General features: G+C 49.1%; 2 protein-coding genes across 2 annotated transcripts in view; one reads left to right on the top strand and one right to left on the bottom strand.

Annotated features, from left to right (window-relative positions):
- The window catches only part of JAM3 (junctional adhesion molecule 3), a 49,250-nt gene extending 49,078 nt beyond the window's left edge, over positions 1-172 (top strand). The window contains exon 12 of the mRNA XM_040992716.1: positions 84-172. Coding sequence (XP_040848650.1) covers positions 84-119 — 36 coding nt within the window. The 3' untranslated portion in view covers positions 120-172. The remainder of the gene's footprint in view (positions 1-83) is intronic.
- Positions 173-3,111: 2,939 nt separating this feature from the next.
- The window catches only part of NCAPD3 (non-SMC condensin II complex subunit D3), a 62,372-nt gene continuing 44,071 nt past the window's right edge, over positions 3,112-21,412 (bottom strand). The window contains exons 24-35 of the mRNA XM_040992650.1: positions 20,335-20,414; positions 14,789-14,926; positions 14,365-14,498; positions 13,945-14,144; positions 11,658-11,768; positions 10,645-10,827; positions 9,990-10,156; positions 9,711-9,850; positions 7,862-7,939; positions 4,457-4,531; positions 4,310-4,370; positions 3,112-4,223 (exon numbers count right to left, since the gene is read on the bottom strand). Of these exons, the coding sequence (XP_040848584.1) occupies positions 4,115-4,223; positions 4,310-4,370; positions 4,457-4,531; positions 7,862-7,939; positions 9,711-9,850; positions 9,990-10,156; positions 10,645-10,827; positions 11,658-11,768; positions 13,945-14,144; positions 14,365-14,498; positions 14,789-14,926; positions 20,335-20,414 (1,476 nt within the window). The 3' untranslated portion in view covers positions 3,112-4,114. The remainder of the gene's footprint in view (positions 4,224-4,309; positions 4,371-4,456; positions 4,532-7,861; positions 7,940-9,710; positions 9,851-9,989; positions 10,157-10,644; positions 10,828-11,657; positions 11,769-13,944; positions 14,145-14,364; positions 14,499-14,788; positions 14,927-20,334; positions 20,415-21,412) is intronic.

The raw sequence follows: 21,412 nt of genomic DNA, 5'->3' as shown, positions 1-21,412 counted from the left end.
ACTGGGCCCACGTCATCTGCCGTTTTTCTGATTTTTACTACCCGAGGCTTCATATTGTCTCTTAATGTGTGTTGACTTTGCAGGGTGATTTCAGGCACAAGTCATCCTTTGTGATCTGAGAGCTGGCATCGTGGCTGCGAGCAGTGCAGGCACCTCTGCTAGAACCTCCTGCCCGGGCAGCTGCCGTGAGCCTGCTGAGTGCACCCAGGACACAGCTACACACTCATGCAGAAGCTTTCTGTTTTGGCCAAAGTTGACCGCTACTCCTTTCTTACTCTAACAAGCCACGTGAATAAGACTTATCAAGATGGGTCTGGTCACCACGAGGACAAGCAGAACAGGTGTCCCGAGTCGGGTTTTCACACGAGTGTTAGTCTGATCGCCTCAGCTGTCGGCATGTCGCTGGCTACTCAGCAGCCAGACGGGCCCGTCAGAAGGGACGAGGCAGCTGTGTGACGCCAGCCCAACCCTCTGCCCACATTCGCATCTGTGAACCCAGAAAAGGCCTGGCATGTGACAACCGTGTCCCGCTGCCCACAGCTGCCCCCCTGCCTCTCCCTCTCCCCCACATTTCCTTAAGGCTCTGGTGGCCATTGTTTTAGTCATCTTGAAAAATTCTTTTTAGATCAACATTTTATTAAAAAAAACAACCAAAAATCAGGAGGGCAAATCCTTGCTGGAAGAGAGATCTTCTAACCTGGGAACCCTGCATGTCCAGGAGGGTATGAGAATTGAAGGAAGGCCTTCTTCGTCGTCTTAGGCTAAGTCAGAAATGGTACTGAAATACGCTTTTCTATGGGTCTTGTTTATTTTATAGAATTTTACATTCTAAATTTCTTCTAAAGATGTATTTTGATTATTGAAGAAAATTTCTATTTAAACTGTAAATATATTGTCATATAATGTTAACCTATTTTTTTTAAAAAAGTTCAATTTAATATAGAAGTTTCCAAGCTACTAGTGTTAAATTGGAAAATATCAGTGACAGTATTTTATCCAAGGACTCCTCTCAAGAAAGTTTACTGTAACATTCCTTTTTGCCACTTAATTTTTAGCATTTTTCATAAGGGAACTTAACAACATCTGTACATCAGGCCGTTGCCACTTAGGAAACCTTTGAAAAGGTCTTAGTCGAGCAGTATCCAAATCTACATTTGTCCAGGTGAACCTAAGGAGCTCTCAGGTTAGTTTTGAATTACCTCTTCCCAAGATCACCCACACTGCCTGTGCCCTAAGGCTCCTGCAGCCCGCGGGTGTCCGTGTCCACACCACACTGCTCATCTCAGGGTGCCCTAGCCAGGATGGCCTTCCCTCCCGTCTCCACAGCCCTCACGTGGCTCTGGGTCCCTCAGCTTTCCTGGTGGTGCACACACGTCCCGGGGCGCCTGCTGCATTCCGAGGCTTCCCGGTGTGACGGCCCAGCCTTTGGGTTCTTGTGACAGACCTCTCTCTGGCTGTGGATGGCTCACAAAGCAAAGCAGTTACTGCCATTTCATTTCAATTGTTTGTGTAGCTCAGAAGACTGTCCAGGGTCAAAGGCAATTGTGACATCAGATCTGACCACTACAGTATTTTTTTCAAGAGGCGCCCCACCGTTCCTCTTTGCCATGAAGAAAGGCCCTGAACACCACAGGTTCTCCGTCTCCTTGTAATAAAGCTTTGTGTGGCGGCAGCCAGCCTGGCCTTCCAAACGTCAGGAGTGTGGTGAGGACAGCTCACGCCCGAATCAAAAGTAGTTTTCTAATTTTGATTTCAAATAGTTTATCTGCCCGGGACACTGCTCACTTTGTGGGGAACATTAGACATCATCCAGAAGCCTTTGTTCTTCAGAGAGATGTTCTTTGCCTCGGACACACTGCTGGGTTAGACTCATGGCTTCTCAAAAGGAACATCTAATTCCATTGTGTGCCTAAAAGATGGTTTTTATGTAGAAAAACGTAGTTACCTTGTGATTCAACTTTGTGTCATTTTTTTTTTGGTAATTTCAGTTTTGTTTTATTGAATACTTGAGAGACGAGTTGACTTTTACTTTTGTAAGTTATGTGAAATAGTTTGCTTCGAGGTGTTTGGCAGAAGTAGGCAACCATTGCTCCAAGGTACTTGTCTTTTCTGCTTACAGTTAAGACTGTCCCTTCCTCTTGGCCCTGTCCTGGTAGACAGGGATGGTCCCCAGCTATTGGGATGTAACCCTGTGGCCCCTTCTTGGTTGTCGCAGGGATGGCCTGTTGCCTCCTTTCTCACATGGAACCATCTACTGTGGATGTGACAGAGGAGGTAGCAGGAGGGTGTAGGGGTGGGGAAGCAGTTGCCCGGAGCACTCGGTGTTAATGTGCATGTGTGTGAAGGCTCAAGGTCTGAGCAGGTGGTACGTCTGGCCTTTGATGCAGATGTTACTGTACATAGATGTTACAGACTTGTACTGACACACCTACAATTTGGTATTTGTTAAAACTCACAAAAGCTTTAAATAAATCAGTCTGCATCTTTGTTGTTTGCTCCTGTGTTCCTGGGATTTTTTCAGGTAGGCACTGAGACAGTCTCATCTCACCACGTTCTACAGGGAGAACAGGACCAGATGTGATGCAAGCGTTGATATGTGTCCCTCGACGCACAGCTTGGGGAGCTGTGGTACACTCTAGGGGCCGATCTCCCTGCAAGTACGGACATCCCATATGGGTACCAGTTTGTGTCCTGGCTGCTCCACTTCCCTTCCAGCTCCCTGCTTATGATGGCCAGGGAAAGCAGTAGAGGATGGCCTAAAGCATTGGGACCGTGCATCCAAATGGGAGATTTGGAAGAAGCCCCTGGCTTTCAATTAGCTCAGCTCCAGCTGTTGCAGCCATCTGGGGAACGAAATAGTGGATGGAAGATCTTGCTCTGTGTCTCTCCTTCCCTGTGTAAATCAGAAATGAGAAAATCCTAAAAATAATCAGAACAATAATTTCATTCTTTTGTTGTAACACTGGGGTTAAAAGATGGCAAACTCTTAACCTTTTTAGCCATTGCTAAACAAATATTCTTCGAGTTTGCCTAATGGTCCCCTCACCATCTCCTCCTCACTCCCAGCAGCTCTCAGCAGAGCTGCAGAATTCTGTGTCCGTGCCGCCCAGACTAGGCTTTCTGGCTTTCCGTAAGCAGAAACCGCATTATCATGTAGGAAAGGGTAACTGCAGTTAGGAGACAGACCAGGTGTGTGAGAACAAACACAAAACTTCTAACACAAAAGCATGTTCTCCACAGCAAAGATATAATGTTTCTTACAATCCTGCACATAAAATAGAAATGACAAGCAATGGAAACCCTGTTCTAAAAATAGGAAAATTGTATTGAATGTGGGATTTATGCTTTTTATTAATTCATTTTAGAAAACTGTACACTTCCAGGAATCTGCAATTATAAATAATAGAAAAAATATTTCAGTCAATGTTTTATCACCAACTGTGGGAAAATATGTACTAAAAGGAATTCAAACAAGCCAGTAGAGGCTTGGCTTATATAAAAGCTGACGTTTTTGAGTTGTGTTCTTTAAAGATTAGATTATGGCTTATCAGAATGGACTTGACACTTTTCAAATGGGATAAAGTTATAAAATTAAATAGTTGAAGTTCAGGATAAAAATTGATTTGGTGTTCCCTGTTGTTTCACATATTTTGAGCCACACAGTTGCCAGCTGAGGACAGGCTCAGGGAGCAGCCAGGGCAGCGCCCCCAGGCGCGCAGAGCTCCGTCTGTCTGCCCACACACGGAGCCCAACAGTGTTTCCCCATCCTCCCTGACTGCTGCTGGGCTGTCGTCATAACTCAAGATGGTGCAGCCTGTCAAGCTGGCCTGGTCACCGAGGTGCTGGGCACAGATGCGCGTGGAGTTCACGGATGACACAAGCTTTCAAAACCCTGTGGTTTGAAAGGCTCCAGGTGCCGGGAGCGACTGCTGGAGTTGGACCGAGTGGCTGGCAGGCTGTGCTGAACTTGCTGTTGGGTCCCAGTGGTGGCATCTGCCTGGCCACAGGGGTGAGCTGCAGTGGTTTGTATGTCGTACAGCAGGAAGAAGGAGAGGAAGAGGGGAAGAGGAGTGTCGAGCCCTTGCCTCCTTGGACCCCGCTGCAGCACACTGCTTCAGTTGGCTGTTTTCAGGGGGGGCTTTCGCAGAGACCTCCTGCTCGCGGGTGGGTTATCTTTATTCCTCGCTGGAGACTGCACATTCCATTGCTGAGGCTGTGGAGGCCTGGGAAAATAAAAGACACGTTCTGGCACTAGGAAGAAAAAGACTTGATAAAAGCGTTGACCTCAAAAGGAACGTAGTCAACTTACGGTTTATCCGGCAATGACAAACATAAAATGTCATTTCCTTGACTCTGCGTCTCAGCTTTCTCTGAAAGGGAGTAAAACACAAATTCAGCTTTCCCAGGATATCAAAGCTAGCAAACTGAACAGACAAGGAGGAAACGGAGAACTTACTATTGGCTGGGAAAGGAGTCTGCGGTGTCCCTATGTAGCTGACCCCTGCTCCAAACGTGACTTCAGTGATGGTGGCTAGGTAAAGGGGAGAAACACAAGTAACACAAAGCTGGCAGGAAACATCAACATACGCGAGCGGCACGTGACAGCGTTTTACTCTGGTGTCCCTGAGGTCCCTTCAGCACCCTCATGGAGCGGCGTGGATCCCTTCGCCAGCTTCTGAGCCTAGGACCTGACAGTGCAGAAGGCTCCTTCCTGCTGGGAACTCCCGCCGAGTTCCTCTCTCTCACCATGGCCTGCCCTTTGGCTGCTCTGCTGGCCTCGAAGCATGCACTGCTCACACAGCTGGCCTTTCACCTGCCTGGTGTCTCCTCCAGGCTCGGGTTCCTCCTGGAGCGTCTCCCTGTCCTGACGTTACCCCTCAGTGTGTTCCCAGCCACAGCAGAAATGGCAGGCATTGGTAACTACTCCTCCATGGAATCAGTGAGCAGCTCCTGTCAGTTCTGTCTCCTTAGGCTCTGTGCACCCCAACACCGTGCTCCCCGAGCCACCCTGGCCACTCTTCTACTCCTCTTTGGGTGGCAGGGGAGTATAGACCATAGACCGATGTAGATGGGTTGAGTTTTGCTTCTGTTACGTGTGAACTACTCTTGGAACCTCAAATTGCTTTATTGCTGAAATGGGGAAAAAGTCCTACCCACCAAAAAAAAAGAGACATCCCTACTTTATAGAGAGGTTGTCAGGAAAACAATGAAATAATCTCTGTAAAGTGCTTAACGTGGCTGGTGTGAGGTAAGTGCTGATAACATGTTAGTGACCGCCCTGCTGTAATTTACTAGCTGTGTGCTGCCGTCACTGGTAGAGCCTTTGCCCTCCTAAAGCACCATCACGGCTGTGTGTCCCAAGAACAGCCCTTTAAGCCAGCCCCAAGACACCTGTGCAAGCTCACTTGCTAACATGGACAGAGCCTGCTGCCAAGCAGACTCTGGCTTGTCACTCCTGCTTGCTTGGCCTGCCCCCACCCCATCTGACTAAACACAGAAGGCCATCTTTGAGACTGGTGGGGGCAGGGTGCAGCCTTGGCTGTCAGGAATGTGGGCTTCTGGTGGCACTGTGCAGCTCGCGTTAGCTTCCAGCAGCTGACTGCACTGCCTGTCCTCCTTTCTGCTTGAGAATTCTTGCTACTCTCAACACATGTAACCTTCTTTGGAGTACAGATTGTATCTTTCTGGACTTGGGTACACCATGGTGCTGTGTACCCACGGCAGGGTAGGCAGGGTAGAGAATTCTGTTTCCCTGCATTGACATAGCACAGTTCTGCCTGTCCTATTCCTGTGAGGTTGCTCCTGTTTGGAAGGCTTTGTGTCTTCCAGGTAGGCAGTTGCTTACCTGTACAGAAGCACCTGCGCACTGTCCCTTAAGATCCCCAGTGCACTGGGCTTAGGGTCAAAGGCACAAGAGTGAGAGCAGTAAGAGGAACTCACTAGCTGACATCACCTCTGAGCCATGACACTTCCACTGAGCGAACCACCATGTTTGCGAACACCCTTGGTTCATCATACAGCTAAGCTGTGTAGCATTTCCCTACGAGCTTTGTAGAGCTGAGATCACTTCCTGATAGTTGGACTCACTTGAGGTATGTCACAGAGTGTGCATGCATAAACCACAGCGAGAACACGACGGAGTGCTTGCCAGGCTGCCATTACTTGTTCCAGGGAAGGAGAGCTAATAGGAAAGCTTCCTGATTTATTATGAAGAGGGAGGGGCATCACTGGGGATCCTGTGCCACAGAGCCGTCCCAGGCACCCTGAGAACCTTCAGGCTTCGGTGCCAAGACAGCTGCCATGTGCTCATGAAGGCAGCACGAATGCACCCCACCAGGTTTCCCTGGCAAGGAGCACATGCTGCCAGGACACCCACCAGAGAGAGAGAGAGAGATCATGGCTCACTGGGAGAGCAGAGCTGGAATGAGATGCACCCCCACCTCCGGCTCTGCAGCAGATGGCACCTCACTGCCGAAATAGAAGTGCTGCTGCCCCCAAGCCAGGAACAGACAGGAAACTTTTGTTGGAAAGAGACTAATTTTTTACATACATAATGTTCCACCTGTTCGGTATATGTGCAGGAAGCTAAAACTACCCACCGCCTTTAATGACAAAATGCCGTCAACATTTCAGCTGTTCTCTGAGGAGAGGTAAGGTGGGGTTCTGCTCCTTAGGGCTCCTACGCAGGAAACCCAATGGACCTGATCTGTAACCCATTCAGTACTGGGAATACCCAGCACCACAGTCACAGAACTGAGCAGGCAATGTGAACCTACCTAGGTGACCAGTGAGTGGCTTGGCACCTGTCACACTGTCATGGAGGAAGTGATTCCAGGCCGTTATTCTTAACTTGGAAGGCCCAAGACAACCTGGGGCAGAGAGGCTGGAGCACAGCCTAAGCAGAAGCCTGGCCCAGCACCCCACGCTGTGTGGCAGCTAACCATGGAATAGAGCTCTGGCTCCTATTCCCACCCTCCCAGGCTCTACATGGACACCTGGAGACAGCAGGGAGAAGATAGCAAGGGTGGACAAGGAACTGTCGCCACCATTTAGAGGGCCAGAGGCACAGGAGAGGGCCTGCTGTGTCCCGAGGGACTGCACTGGGCGCATATGGAGGTTGAAGCAGCCAGCAGCATGGGCTGATGTGAGCCTGCTGCCCTGACAGCGCAGAGGTGGGGTGCAGAGGGTGAGGGACCCTCGGGAAACCCTTTGGCATGGCTCTGGAAACTGTAGACAGGGCTACTTTCCTCCTGTTATGGTCATTTTCTCAAGAGTAGTTTCTTATGGGTTTTTTTATGGGGTATGAAATAAGATGCTATATAGCAAATAACAGGACAAAATATTCTCTCTTCTACTGCGGTCCTCGAAACATTGGTGGAAACTGCATACTATGAAGAAGCTATGCATGAATTTCAATCTTTTTGAACCGAAAAGGAGGGTGTTTTATGAAGCACCCTTATTTTTATAAAACTGAAGGACAAACAGGTCCTGAGGATAAAGCCACAGATAGTGAAAGGGCACAGGCTCCTGGCGCAGCTGCCAATGCAGTTTGTTCCAGAGCACAAGTGCAGTTGGTACACAGTACCAGCTAACATGTCATTATAGCTTACCTGGCAGCAATAAGGAGGGCTGCCTCTAGGAGGCGCTGTCTGGCTAGTATGTCACCTCTGGGGGCTTGCCACGTCACCCTGGGTCCCTCACAGGGAAGAGCCATATAAGTGCTCAGTTAACAAGAATGGTTATAACTGTAAAAGCACGTGGCCTGCGCAATGGCCGCCTTGCTGAGCATCAGATCTACCCAACAGACACGCGGACTGAGGCGAGAGCAGGAGAAGGCAGCTTACTGAAATGAGTCACTTACTCTCAGGGGTGCTGATGGCCCGTTTAGCAACGTCGTCAATAGCCCCGCTGGACACTTGCTCCAAACTGCATGAAGGCACTAGGACAGAACACAACAGCTTCATGTATCCATAACACAAACACGGCACAGGACAAAGCAGCCAGTCGAAAAAGACAGAGAAAACATCCCTTGTATTGGAAGTGTTCTGATGATACAGAGGTGACTTCAAAAGGAAAGAAAGAAAAACAGATGAGAAACAAAGAACAATTCTTACGAGGCTCCAAAGAACTGGAAATAAAAGCCATATCATACTGGGGCTAGCAAGTTCACTATAGACAATGAAAAACTAAAACCAGAGCTTCTGGGCCTGGTGCAATGGCACAGTGGTTAAGGGCCTCGCCTTGCACGCCCGGGCTCCCATATGGGCACCGGTTCTAATCCCGGATATACAGAGAGGAGAGACAGAGAGGAAGATCTTCCGTCCGATGATTCACTCCCTAAGTGACCACAACGGCCGATGCTATGCCGATCCGAAGCCAGGAGCCTCTTCCGGGTCTCCCACGCGGGTGCAGCGTCCCAAAGCTTTGGGCCGTCCTCAACTGCTTTCCCAGGCCTCAGGCAGGGAGCTGAAAGGGAAGCAGGGCTGCTGGGATTAGAACCGGTGCCTATATGGGATCCCGGGCGTGCAAGGTGAGGACCTTAACCACTTGCGCCACCGCGCCGGGCCCGCCAATAAATAAATCTTAAAAAAAAAATCTTTAAAAAATAAAAAACAAAATACCAGAGCTTCTAAGCAGCAAAGTGAACACTTGTGAACCATTAACAAAAATACAACTTGAGGAGTGGGTGTGGGACCTCGCAGTTCAGACTCTGAGTGGCAGCGAGTGACAGAGCAGGTAACTGCCTTCAGCCACTCCTATGGGAAACAGGATGGAGTTCCTGGCTCCCAGCCTCGGAGTCCATCACCACATTCTCTCAGAGACACCTTTTCTGGTCCTCAACCAAACAAATAAAACCCCCAAAGGTGTGGAAGATTTATATGGAACACTACTACTAAAAAAAATACTTATGGCATCAATGATGGAGGATAGCCCCGTGCTATCACATGTTAAATACTCAGTACCTCTGACTGCTAGGAATTAAACCAGGATCACACACCTGCAGGGGCGTATGTGACACTGGTGATAGCATTTCTAAGACTGGGGCAGTAATCAGTGTGCTTTGGTAGTACCTCAGGAAAGAAGGCTGTGGAACCATTAGTACCATTAGTACCAGTTTTCAAAGTTCATAAGGAAACTCTCACTGTTTATTACTGTAAATGTGTACAGGGAGCAAGTAAGACTGCAAATGCAGAGGGCCCGGCACGATGGCTCAGTAGCTGAATCCTTGCCTTGCACCCACTGGCCAGGATCCCCTGTATGTGCACCGGTTCGTGTCCTGGCGGCTCCACTTCCCATCCAGCTCCCTGCTTGTGGCCTGGGAAAGCAGTCAAGGATGACCCAAAGCCTTAGGTTCCTGCACCCACGTGGGAGACCCAGAAGAAGCTCCTGGCTCCAGATTGGCTCAGCTCCAGCCATTGTGGCCACTTGGGGAGTGAACCAGCGAATGGAAGATCTTCGTCTCTTTGTCTCTCCATTAAATGTGATCTGCCTTTCCAATAAAAATACATAATTAAAAAAAAAAAAACACACATTGCAAAAGTGTGTGTGTGTATATGTGCAGTATGAAAGCTGCATTGCTTTCTAACCCACATTCTTCAATTAATGATACTTGTGTATAGATAGGAAAGAAGAGATCATTTTCAAAGGAAGCAAGACGTAGCCTGTCCAGTTGCAAGCTTGCTCTTGGGGGGGCCAAGCTGAAGGCTTACCACTATGGCGCGTTTTGTCTGGGCTTTTGGAATTTAAAGTGAAAGGCACAACCTCCAAGCTCCGGTTCTGGTTCCTGTTCTTTGATTCCATGGCTTTCTTGACAGAATTCAGGATGGCAATTGTGCTGTGGGACATGGGCCTGTGGAGAGCCAGTCACAGGCAAGGCCGCTCAGCACAGACCCTGCCACGCGTGCCCCGTCCATGCCGCCCTCAACCCCCAGGGAAGGGCCGGCTGAAGCCTGGTGAGGACCCGCCCTCGGCTGCCGCAGCGCTCTTACCTGGCTTTGGGCATCAACATCTTCAAGGGCCGACCCTCTGTTGCGGGAGGCAAGGTTGGAGCATGGGCAGAACTTGACCTGGGAGTTGAAGGCTGGCACACTGCCGGGGACACAGGAGGATTTTCCTGGCCAGCAGGAGCTGGCGTTATTTCTGAGCCTGGAGCAGCCTGTTAAAAGAAATGGCGTCTTCACACACTGTGACAAGGTCCATTTACAGTGGATTTTAAAACCGCATCAGCCCTAGGCACGGAGAACTTCCTCTTCAGAAAGAGAACCGCTAGCCAACTACCACTCAGGGATGTAGCATTGCAACAATGGGCAGTGCACAGTTTATCCTCATCGCCCTTGACCAGCGCAGAGCCGTCCGGATTCCCCAGAGCAGGAAGAAGACTGTGCTTCCAACTGTGGGTGGCAGCACGCCTAGCACGGCTCCCCGGGGATGACCAGACTGCTTGGCATGCTGACGAGATCTGGGTGGCCTCCCTCCTCCTGCAGCCCGCTCTCGGCCATGCGCCCACTTCTCCTAACTACCATCAGCAGACAACCCGGTCAAGTTCCCGTGGCCATGGCTAGCAGGTGGCATGCTGAAGGTCAGACTCTGGCCAGAGGGCAGATTGGGGACCTGATCATGCTCGAGATGAGAGCTCCGGTCTACCTGCACCACTGGGGCCCCGTCGACACCATCTGTTGTCCGAGTCCCGTCTGCCAGTCTGGCCTGCTCTTGTTCCTGGGCCAGCTGCTCGTTGTACTTCTTCATGTCGTACTCCAGTTCTGACGCCAGCTGCTTGTCAACAGCGAAGAAGTCCTTGATTTCATCACGGTAATCCTGCATCACCTCCTGCAACACACCCAGAAACATCCTGTAATGTGTCCGTGAGTCAGAGACAAGCCGGCCTCACTTGACTGCATCTGCACTCCCATGAATAATTAAGACTTTTATTACCGAGGTCAGACTATTTCTACTACATTAACTAACAGGTTGACACATTGGTCTGTTTTGAGGTAACACTAACTCTTATGAGGACCACACAAGCAAGTCAACAGCCTACACGATCATAGGAACAGTTGCAATCTCTTAGGAAACTTCCTGTCTCTGCCTGATGAGGGAAAAACGGGTTCTGCCTCAGAAAGGAACCCCGAGGCAAGGTGTAGGACATTTTTGAATCAAAGCATTTTGCAAAAAACATCTAACAGCTCATTTTGGTCTGCAGTGTGAGTCAACAACCTGCACATTTGCCTGCAGGGAGCTTCTCGGGGTCCTCCTGCGCACAGCGGGAGGTCCAGCCCAGGCCCAGTGCAGTTTACACAGAGCCCAAGTCCCCACACATATCGGCTCGGGGCTGGGAGGTGACGCCCTGACCTTGCCCATCTAAGACAGCGCTTAGATGATGGCTCTGTCCTTGACCTCAGTTAACAAAGTCTTCAAAACAGACTCCAACCCCGTCACGTGCTTGCCTGCTCAGTAGAGTCAGCTGGCTCATCTAACACACGAGAAAAGGAAGGACAACTCTGGAGGCAGCTCTGCCCAAATCCCCCATCCTCTCCGCCGTCATCACAGGCCTAAAGAAACCTGCATGCATGCCGAGTTGTTCCGTGCTACCTTGCAGGCAACTCTGGGACAAGGACTGATGTGTGGCCAGTGGTGACGGGAGCCTGCTCCTCACTCACCATCAGATAGTTCATGAGTTCCCTCAGAGCTGGGATCTTGTTTTTCTCCAGCAAAGTCTTCAAGGTGATGATAACTGGAATGATATTTTCTATGAAATTCCTCTTCTGAACCTGCAGTGACACAAACAAAGGCCTGCTTTAGGTGTGTGACCTTCAGAGACAAGCAAGCTTCTTCCGCTGGCGTTCCCTGCACGACTGAGCTCACGAGTCCAGTTTATGTCTGGTGTTTGGTTATGCTGTGTGGCACATGCTCTTGCTGAGACCCTGTGAGCACTGCTTGCCAAGGAGGATGGGGGCATATACTACCCCCAAAAAGGGGGAAAGTTGAGCTGTGTTAAGGAGCTTGGGGGAAATCTCCAAATCTCCACATGAAGCCGTAACACAACCCCTGAGCTCATTCCGCACCCGGTCCCTCCATCTTACCACCTCCCTAGCGGAATGAGGGCTGGCTTGTTCTGGCTATGAAAGAAACACTTCGGACTTCCATGGGAGAAATGGCTGAATGTGACAGTCAGTTCAGCTCTCTCCATTCTTCCTCATCTATGAAGCTGTGTACAAACACACACAGCGTTCTGAACAGACACAGAATGAACCAATCTGATAGTTTTCGGGGTTTACCCTTAAGAATCAGTAGGCACAAACGTATCACGATAAAACCTCTCCGAACTAAAAATAACTCATTATTTAGTACAGCGATTACGTTGTGTAGTATGAGCAATATGTGGGACACGGAACATCCCACACTGGAGAGGCTGGCTTCAAGTCCCAGGTTTGCTATTCACACTTCTGATACAGCTTCCTCCTGAGGCCTAGGTGATGCTTCACGTGCTTGGGACCCTGCCTCCCAGCAAGCAAACAAATAAAAGATCCCTCTGTCTGCTCTTCAAATAAACAAAAATCTAAAAATATTCTCGCTGTATAGATTCCGTATTAGAAGATACATTCTTCTGAGCGTAATGGCCTCTTTCTTCTTATTTTTTTATTATTATTTTTTTTAACTTTTCCAGTGCTTATGACCTGTAAATCACTCACTTCTAAAGGCTTGTCAGTGTTTCTAAGATCTGCGTTAGGGGATGGGAGGACACAGACATGCAGAGGAGTAAAGCAGCTTGATCGCTGCCAGGTATCATCACGCTGCTCCTCCTGCACCGTCCCCAGGGCTGACCCGTGGGAGGAACAGGTCAAGCATGGAACCCGAGCAGCAGGTGTATGCGCATGCCGAGTGGCAGGGAGGTGAAGCCCTGGGCACAAAGGACGGAAGAGCAGGAGGAAGAGGGAGCCTGGAGAGCATCAGATGCTTCTTGGTTGGGGCACATGGGGGTCAGATGAGACAACGATCTGTGCCAGGGCACAGGAGCAGGAGGCTGTGCCCACAGCTGAGGGCTGCAGACGAAGGCAGAGGCAGGCCAGGAGAAAGGAAGGGAATGAATGGGATGAGGTCAAGCACATGGAGTTTTGTGCACCTTGAAGGAGAATTAACGATGACAGGGAGCCAACACAGTTTTCAAAGATTTCACCAGGGAGGTACAACTTAAAAAAAAAATAATAAATTTATCCATTTTAAACAAACAGTTCTGTGATTGTGATCAAAGTATACACTTATTAACTACTACCACACAGCAGCCACAATCACGCTAACCTACTTTAAGCAAGTGATCAAACCTGTATCGGAGCAAAAACTTCTCTAGGTGCATGGCCCACTGCAGAAAAAGACCGGAGACAGAAAGAATGCCAGGGAAACAGCCAGAAACAGCACAGGTTTAGACAAAGCCAAAGCCAGTGGAAACCTAAGAGGTGGGTGGGCCAGCCCAAACAAGAAGGACCCATGGCAAATGGATGTGACAAACGACTATTTTTGGGATCAGAAGCCATAAAGTGTCCGGCAGGAAATATGGAAGGGCAATGAAGACTGGGCATGAGGGATATGGCAACCAGGCTCCTGGCCCAAGTCATCCCAAACAGATCTAATACTCCCTGACCAAACAAACGCACGCCTGCCACTCCAGACTCCATCTGGGCTAGCATCAGGCTCTTCTTGATAACTTGATGGACAATGGACTGTGTAATAGGAAGAAACACAGGACAGGAAGACAAGACGATTAATTCCATCTTGATGGTAACAGTGAGATGCCTTGGCCCATCCAGGACAACAAGAGGAACTGGGAGGCTGCTGACAATCAGCAGCACACGGTCAGGTGCTGACGCCAGCGCTGAGGAGCACACGGGTCCTTGGGGACAGCAATGAGAGGGGCAGGCAGAGGACGCGCACAGCAAGGGCAGCACTCACTTGGGAGATGATCTTCTTCTGGGCCTCCTGCATGACTGCATTCGCCAGGGCCATGTCATCATCTTCCATGAGAAGGTCCTTATCTGGTTTCGACCTCATGGCCAGGAGCTTGATTTCCTTGGAGCTGAGGACCTCGAACGTGTCTGTCAGCAGCTCACTTCCTTCCATGTCCAGAGGGAGGATGCCATCAGCGAAGTACACTGCGAAGAAGTGCACATCAGCCTGGGGAGCATGCCAACCCCCGAGAGGAAGGGACATCTCCAGAACTGGGACCACGTGGGACTGCAGGATGTCTGCAAGGGGCATGGCAGGTGCCAAAGCACAGAAAACGGGCGTCCCTATAGCACCAGGACCTGCCTGCCTTGTAGACCAGTTAGGGCACCAAAATACACATTTAACCCCAGACATACCAAAACCTACCCAACACATCCAGGCAGATTTTAGAAGTAATGTTGAATCGCTGTTCATCTGTGAAGTACTCCAGGAGAAACTTGTAGATTTTCATCCGTTTCTCTCTGTTTGTCTTGCCCTTCAGTGAAAACAGCTGCTTCTCTCTGTAGCGGAACAGAACAACTTTACAGCATCATGTGGACACAGGTGACAGACTCCCTGCAGTCCTTTCAGTATCCTAAAGCCTTATGCCGAAGGCCCCAGCACACTGATGAGATTGCAGCGTGGACCACAAATATCTCCCTGAGGAATCTGGTCTCAGGGCAGAATTTTCTTGTCATTCTGCCAAGGAAGTGGTGACCAGAACAAGCACCTGGTTTAGGGTTGTGTCCAACTCGTGTCCATGCACATGGTTCACCTGAGCCATGCAGGCCACCGTTGCTGCTTCACTAACCTCTCAGACTGGGGGAATTTGTTGTATTTGTCATGTTTCTCATAGTTGTTGAAGTGGAATATGCACTCAATGAAGTGCTGGAAGAACATGACAGGGTTCCTCTTCAGTAACAGGTGTGCCAGGCAAAACTCTCCAAGGCTGCAAAGAAGAAACAGAAGAAATCCATTTGCTACTCACATCAAGACCGCTGCAGAACAGAGAACTAGGGGTGGGCACGGCGGCTTAGCTGCTGCTTGGGATGCCTGCAAGCCACATCACGGTGCCTGGGCTGGTGTCTTACTTCTGCTGGGAGGCAGCAGTGATGGCTCCAGGACTTAGGTCTCTGCTGCCACCCATGTGGGAGATTCAGACAGTTCCTGACTCCTGGCTTTGGTGTGGCCAGCCCTGGCAGTTGCTGGCATCATTTGAGAAGTAAGTGAGCCAGCAGGTGGAAGATCTCCATCTCTCTACCTTTCCAATAAATAAGCAAACCAAAAACCAAATACACACAAAACCAGTACCACCTCTCCCCCAGACAAAACAGAACCACAGATAAGGGTAGGGGATTCTAAGCTCGTTTCAATAAACATCTGACTAGAAGAAGCAAGAGAGATTTGGCTAATTTTGTCTGTCCTTGCACAAGTTTCCTTTTGGTATCCAAGGTTAGTGTAAAGGTTTTCCGCACAAGTCTCATTTCAAGAGTCTGCAAAAGTGTTATTACCTAATTACAGATGGGAGAAAACATCCAATCGGCCTATTCCAAACCACTGCTTCTCACAGCTAAGGCTGTTTAAGTAACCAGGGTTACCTGAAAATGAACAACCGGCCCTCATCCTCCACAGTCCCTCATAGAGAACAGTGTCACTAACAGAAACTTGCTCAAGATCAGGCATTCATTCTGAGTGTCATCAGTTGACTGCAAGAAGCAAGTCCCCTCCACAGTGACTTTCCCCGAGCTTCTGCATCAACAGCAATCCGTGGGCACTCTCCATGTGCACCCCCAGATTTACAAGAGGCTCTCCACACATCCTTCTAGGAGTTCTGGGTTCCTGACCTTGGATGTGGCCCAGCCCATGGCTACGGTGGGCACTTGAGGGGTGAAGATAACTGTCTATCTCTCCCTGCCTTCCAAAGCAGCGGAAGATGAGCATTTACTTTCTGTGGGAGGTTGGCATAGTAGACCTGCCATGGCATAGCAGTTCCACGTGAGCCTGGACTTCCGCCTCAGGTGTGAAGTCACACACATGACAGTGTGACGGTGGGACACCTTCCAGCTGGGACCTGGTGCCAGATGCCAGTTTACTCAGAGCTTAGGTTAAGGATCCATACAGGTGGGACAACATTAGAGCGTCCAGGCCCTACTGAAAAACTGGCCCAAGCAACTACACAAATTCAGTGGCACCAACAACTGTGCCCAGGACTCCACGCTCAGGCTGAAAGCAGAGAGAGGAGCCTAGAAGTCAGAGAGTGAGGGCTGGCCACGCCTCACCTTCTACGGGGCCCCCTTTTAAAGGACAAGTCCTGGCTCTGAGCAGATGGAATTTACATCCTATGAACTTGATGTACCACAGAGCAGGGGCTAGCTTGTTTTATTTTGCTCACTGAGAAGTTTAAAAAAAAAAAAAAAGAACATTCCAAACACTTCCCAGAACATTCCTTTAGTGACAGAAAGTGGCACTTCCTGAAAATCTAGATCGGAAAGCATCAATGGCTCTAAAGAAACGTTAGTAACTTAGAAAGCTGGGCAGTCTCTCTCCTTGTTGCTCCTCGCCCCTCAGGGTGATAGGAAGGACCAGAAAGGTTAGCAGCACTCAGGCCACTATGCAGAACTCTGGCATATTAACTGTAGTATGTAGGAAACAACCCAATCTGAGCACTAACCCCAAAAGAAGAAATGATCACATTCTCACTAAGATCCAAACAGCACAAGGACATAAGAGAAGGGCAGTCTATGGACTTCCATTGTCAGCTGTAGTAGCAAATAGCAATTTGACTTCCTGGGGCCAGTGTTGTGGCACAGTTTAAGCTGCCACCCTGCAATGCAGCATCCCACGTCAGGGATGCTTCGAGTTCCAGCTGCTTGCTTCCTCTCCAGCTCCCTGCTAATGCACCTGCAAAGGAAGTGGAATGTGGTCCAAATACTTGGGTTCCTGCCACCCAAATGGGAGATGTGGCTGCATTTCTAGGCTCCTGGCTTCAGACTGGCCCCAGTGTCAGGCCCATTTGGGGACTGAACCAGTGGATGACAGATTCTCCTCTCTCTATCCTTTTGTGACTTTGCCATTTCAAATAAGTTCTTAACAGAAAGACACTGAGTTCCTTAAGTGTCCTTCTTGGGCCAGGTATCACTCTGAGGACACGTCTGTTCTAGCAAGGACACTACTGATGCCTTCCTACTGCTGATCTGGCCAAAAACACAATTTTGCTTCAGGTTGGGACTGGGCTCCGCTCCATTTGTGCCACAATCCCGAATGAAACTGCGGTCAGTTATTGCCCACATCTTTGTTTTCTTGTCATTAGGCCTTCTTACGTTGCTGTATCTTTACTCCTGATCAAATGGCCCGTGATTCCTCTTTCTTGTCTACAACTCATCTATTGTACTACAGTAGGAATACAGCTGTCACATGTGCCATACAGTGTGTGGCCAAGTGTCCCGAGGAGGACAGCTGCGTCTGGAGGGGGCAGCGAAAGAGGGGAGAGGGGTGACTGTTGGTTTCCATGCTGCTCCTCCATCTGGTCAACTGCTGTAGTCAAACCCCTGCACTGGCTCCCACCAGCTGCTTGCTTTGCTCCCCTCGCCCTGGGGCGGCCGGCCTCTGGTTGGTTTCCTTCTGCATTATAAGAGTGTCTTTAGTAGCAACAGATGGACTTGTCTGACACACTCACATTATTATTTCTGGAATTCTTGTGTTCAGTTTCATCTACTATGTAATCTGTGCCACACTCTGCAATCCTGTCAAGGCCTGCATCATCGCACTGTGTCACAAGCACAGAATCCACAGGGGGACTAGTCTGCTGTGCTGTCCCCACCACACTGCCATACACAGACCCTGCAGGGGGACCAGTCTGCCCTGGTGTCCCCACAGCACACAGAGCCCACAGGAGGACCAGTTTGTCCCGCTATCCCCACTGCACACAGAGCCCACAGGAGGACCAGTCTGCCCCGCTATCCCCACTGCACACAGAGCCCACAGGGGGACCAGTCTGCCCTGCTGTCCCCGCTGCACACAGAGCCCGCAGGGGGACCAGTCTGCCTTGCTGTCCCCACTGCACACAGAGCCCGCAGGGGGACCAGTCTGCCCTGCTGTCCCCACTGCACACAGAGCCCACAGGGGGACCAGTCTGCCCCGCTATCCCCACTGCACACAGAGCCCGCAGGGGGACCAGTCTGCTCTTGTGTCCCCACTGCACACAGAGCCCACAGGGGGACCAGTCTGCCCTGCTGTCCTACTGACTCCCTCACCCTCCTCAGCTGTCATAATGTCACTGAGCTTTCTAGATAGCAGAGTACTTTGTTCCCAAATCAAGCCATGTTCATCTTTTCTCTCTCTTCTGTCTCATCAGTCTATTATTTCAGTTGCTTTCTTGTCTGGAAACTCTCTGGTCTCTGCCATTCTTACACTTGCACAACATTTGCTCAGTTTAATCCCAAGTGCTTGTTACTTGGCTAGCACCTTAGAATCCTACTGCTCTACAAGGCTGCCACCTAGTGCGCAGAGGGGAAAACACACCACACAGTTTTGCAGGCCCCCCAAATCTGTGTTTACAGGACCAATTTTAAAAAATGATGCAAATCTGGGAAATTTAGTTGGACAAAAATAAGCTGAGAAGTCTGTCATTATAGTCTCTTTATAAGACTGGCATTACCAAATATATGGGGGAAAATCAGTACATGTGATAAAAACAGCTGAGCCTGGCTTTGGCCTACATGTCTGCGGAATAGCCAGGAGTCAGTAGCACAAAGGCACTGTCAGGTAGAATGTGGCATAGCTACTTGATCCACTTCCCATCAAAAGAGAAAGAAAATGTGATAGGCTGAGATTTCTGCTTCTGGATCTACAGACTACTAATTAGAACATTAACCTTCTGCTACTTTGCTATATGAAATGTTCCTCTTTGGAAAATTACACCCAAAGAAAACCAAGTAGAAAGTCCTCCTTGAACTCGCACTAATTACTGGTGACAATATTTAGAATCAGAGGGACCTGTTATTATAAGCTATTTATACTGCATGAACTATAAAAGGCCTTCCCCCACTGAGGTGGTTTTCATCACAGAATTTAATATTCCACTGTCCAACTATAGACTTATGTTAAAAAGAATTATTCAGGGCCTGGTACAGTAGCCTAGTGGCTGAAGTTCTTGCCTAGCATGTGCCAGGATCCCATATAAGTGCTGATTTGTGTCCTGGCGGCTCTGCTTCCCATCCAGCTCCCTGATTGTGGCCTGGGAAAGCAGTCGAGGACAGCCCAAAACCTTGGGACCCTGCACCTGCATGGGAGACCTGGAAGAAGTTCCTGGCTCCTGGCTTTGGAATGGCTCATTGTGGCCATTTGGGGGAGTGAATCAGTGGACAGAAGATCTTTCTCTCTCTCTGTAAATCTAACTGTCCAATAAAAATAAATATTAACTTTTTTTAAAAAAAAAGGCTTTTTTTTTTTAAGATTTATTTTTTATTATTTTTTTTATTGGAAAGGCGGATATACAGAGAGGAGAGACAGAGAGGAAGAGCTTCCGTCCGATGATTCACTCCCCAAGTGACCACAACGGCCGATGCTATGCCGATCCGAAGCCAGGAGCCTCTTCCGGGTCTCCCACGCGGGTGCAGGGTCCCAAAGCCTTGGGCCGTCCTCGACTGCTTTCCCAGGCCACAGGCAGGGAGCTGGAAGGGAAGCGGGGCTGCCCGGATTAGAACCGGCGCCCATATGGGATCCCGGGCGTGCAAGGTGAGGACTCAACCACTTGCGCCACTGCGCCGGGCCCAAAAAGGCTTATTTTATACAGTCTATGGTGGCACAATCTTTTTTTAAAAAAATGATACAGGACAGGAATAACCAACTGAGCACACTGCTCCCCTCCCCCCGTTTCTCAGGGAGCCTCATGACTTAGGTACTCTTTCACACTGCACAACTCTTTATTCCTAGAATTTCTTACTTGCAATTCCTGAGTTGAAAGCCTGAACTCTATTTAAATGCACTCCTTTGGGGATCAGAAATCACCCAGGTTAACTCCATAGTTCATGCAAGCTCTGTGTAGTTTATAGGACAAAGGTGGGTGCTGTTCTTCCCTATTCCTTTAGCAAAACAAACAACATTTGCAAATGCAACAATGCTAAGGTTCTTTCAGGATGAATCTGAACAAGCAGGTTCACTGTTTTAGCGTGTATAGCAAATACAACTGCTTTCCCAGTATAGTTTAGCATTTCAAAAAGCCGCTCATTTTCCTGCCAACTACCAAAACTTCACTGAATCCGAAGTATCCGGACTCTGAATCACCCCGAAGGAAACCCAGTGTACATTAGCCATGAAGTAAACTATTTAACTGTCTAATGCAAGGGGCAGGCTTACCTGGCAATGTCTGGGTGTGAATCGATCAGGGTAACGACAAATCTAAAGAACAGAGAGCCCTTCCATTTGACAAATTCCTCCTGTACAAAGAGAAACCAGCATATTTCAGGGCAAAATGTCAACATTGAAGCCTCCAATGTATCCAATTGCACAAGCACCTGTTAATGTTGCCTTGTGTGAGGTCACACCTGTAGGCTATGGGTCTGGGAGGGTACTCGGCTCCTCCTCCTGTGCACAGCACACACTACAGATGACAAACAAGCACAGCGAATCAGGAGAGTGGAAGAGACCGCGCACACACGGCTTCCGAGGAAGAGAGCCACTGGCGCTCCGCAAGGTGCACACCGCACCAAGAGCAGCTAGACAGATGTACACAAGCAGAGAGATGTACAACTGGGCCAAATGCTTTCTTAAAAATCAAATTATTCTTTTCTCATTAGAGCACATAAACTATTTAATGTTCCATGGAACGTTATAGCCCACTAAGCTCTTCCACACCCCAGACTTCTTAGAGCGAAACATGACAGAACCTAGCACAAATATTTTACAATGAAGAAGTCTGAGAAATTTGAATTCTTTCAGTCAGAAGAACAGAACTGTAACTCACTTTCAAGTGCATTTTTTCTTTATGTGTCATTAATTTGCAAAATCAAAATTTCATACAGCTTGACAAAACCAATATCCATATGTAATGATCTGTTTAAAAGACTGCAATGAACATTACAAGAGGCGTATTCTAAATCAGAGGTAAGCCTAACTGTTTTTGGATTCTATGACAAAGCAAGCACATTTCCAATGCTACCCAAATTTACTCATAAATTAGAAGCAATGGTGGAAGGCCCGGCGCAGTAGCCTAGTGGCTAAAGTCCTCAGCTTGCATGTACTGGGATCCCAAGCGGGCACCCGTTCATATTTCGGCTGCTCCATTTCCTTTCCAACTTTCTGTCTGTGGCCTGGGAAAACGGTCAAGGAGGGCCCAAAGTCTTGGAACTCTGTACCCGAGTGGGAGACCTGGAAGAAACTCCTGGCTCCTGATGGGCTCAGCTTCAGCTGTTGTGGTTACTTGGGAAGTGAATCA

Source organism: Ochotona curzoniae, unplaced genomic scaffold, assembly GCF_017591425.1.
Source record: "Ochotona curzoniae isolate NIBS_2020 unplaced genomic scaffold, NIBS_Ocur_1.0 contig_832, whole genome shotgun sequence".
Taxonomy (NCBI): domain Eukaryota; kingdom Metazoa; phylum Chordata; class Mammalia; order Lagomorpha; family Ochotonidae; genus Ochotona; species Ochotona curzoniae.
The sequence above is the reverse complement of the archived record's forward strand: the minus strand, read 5'-3'. Positions and strand labels throughout refer to the sequence as shown.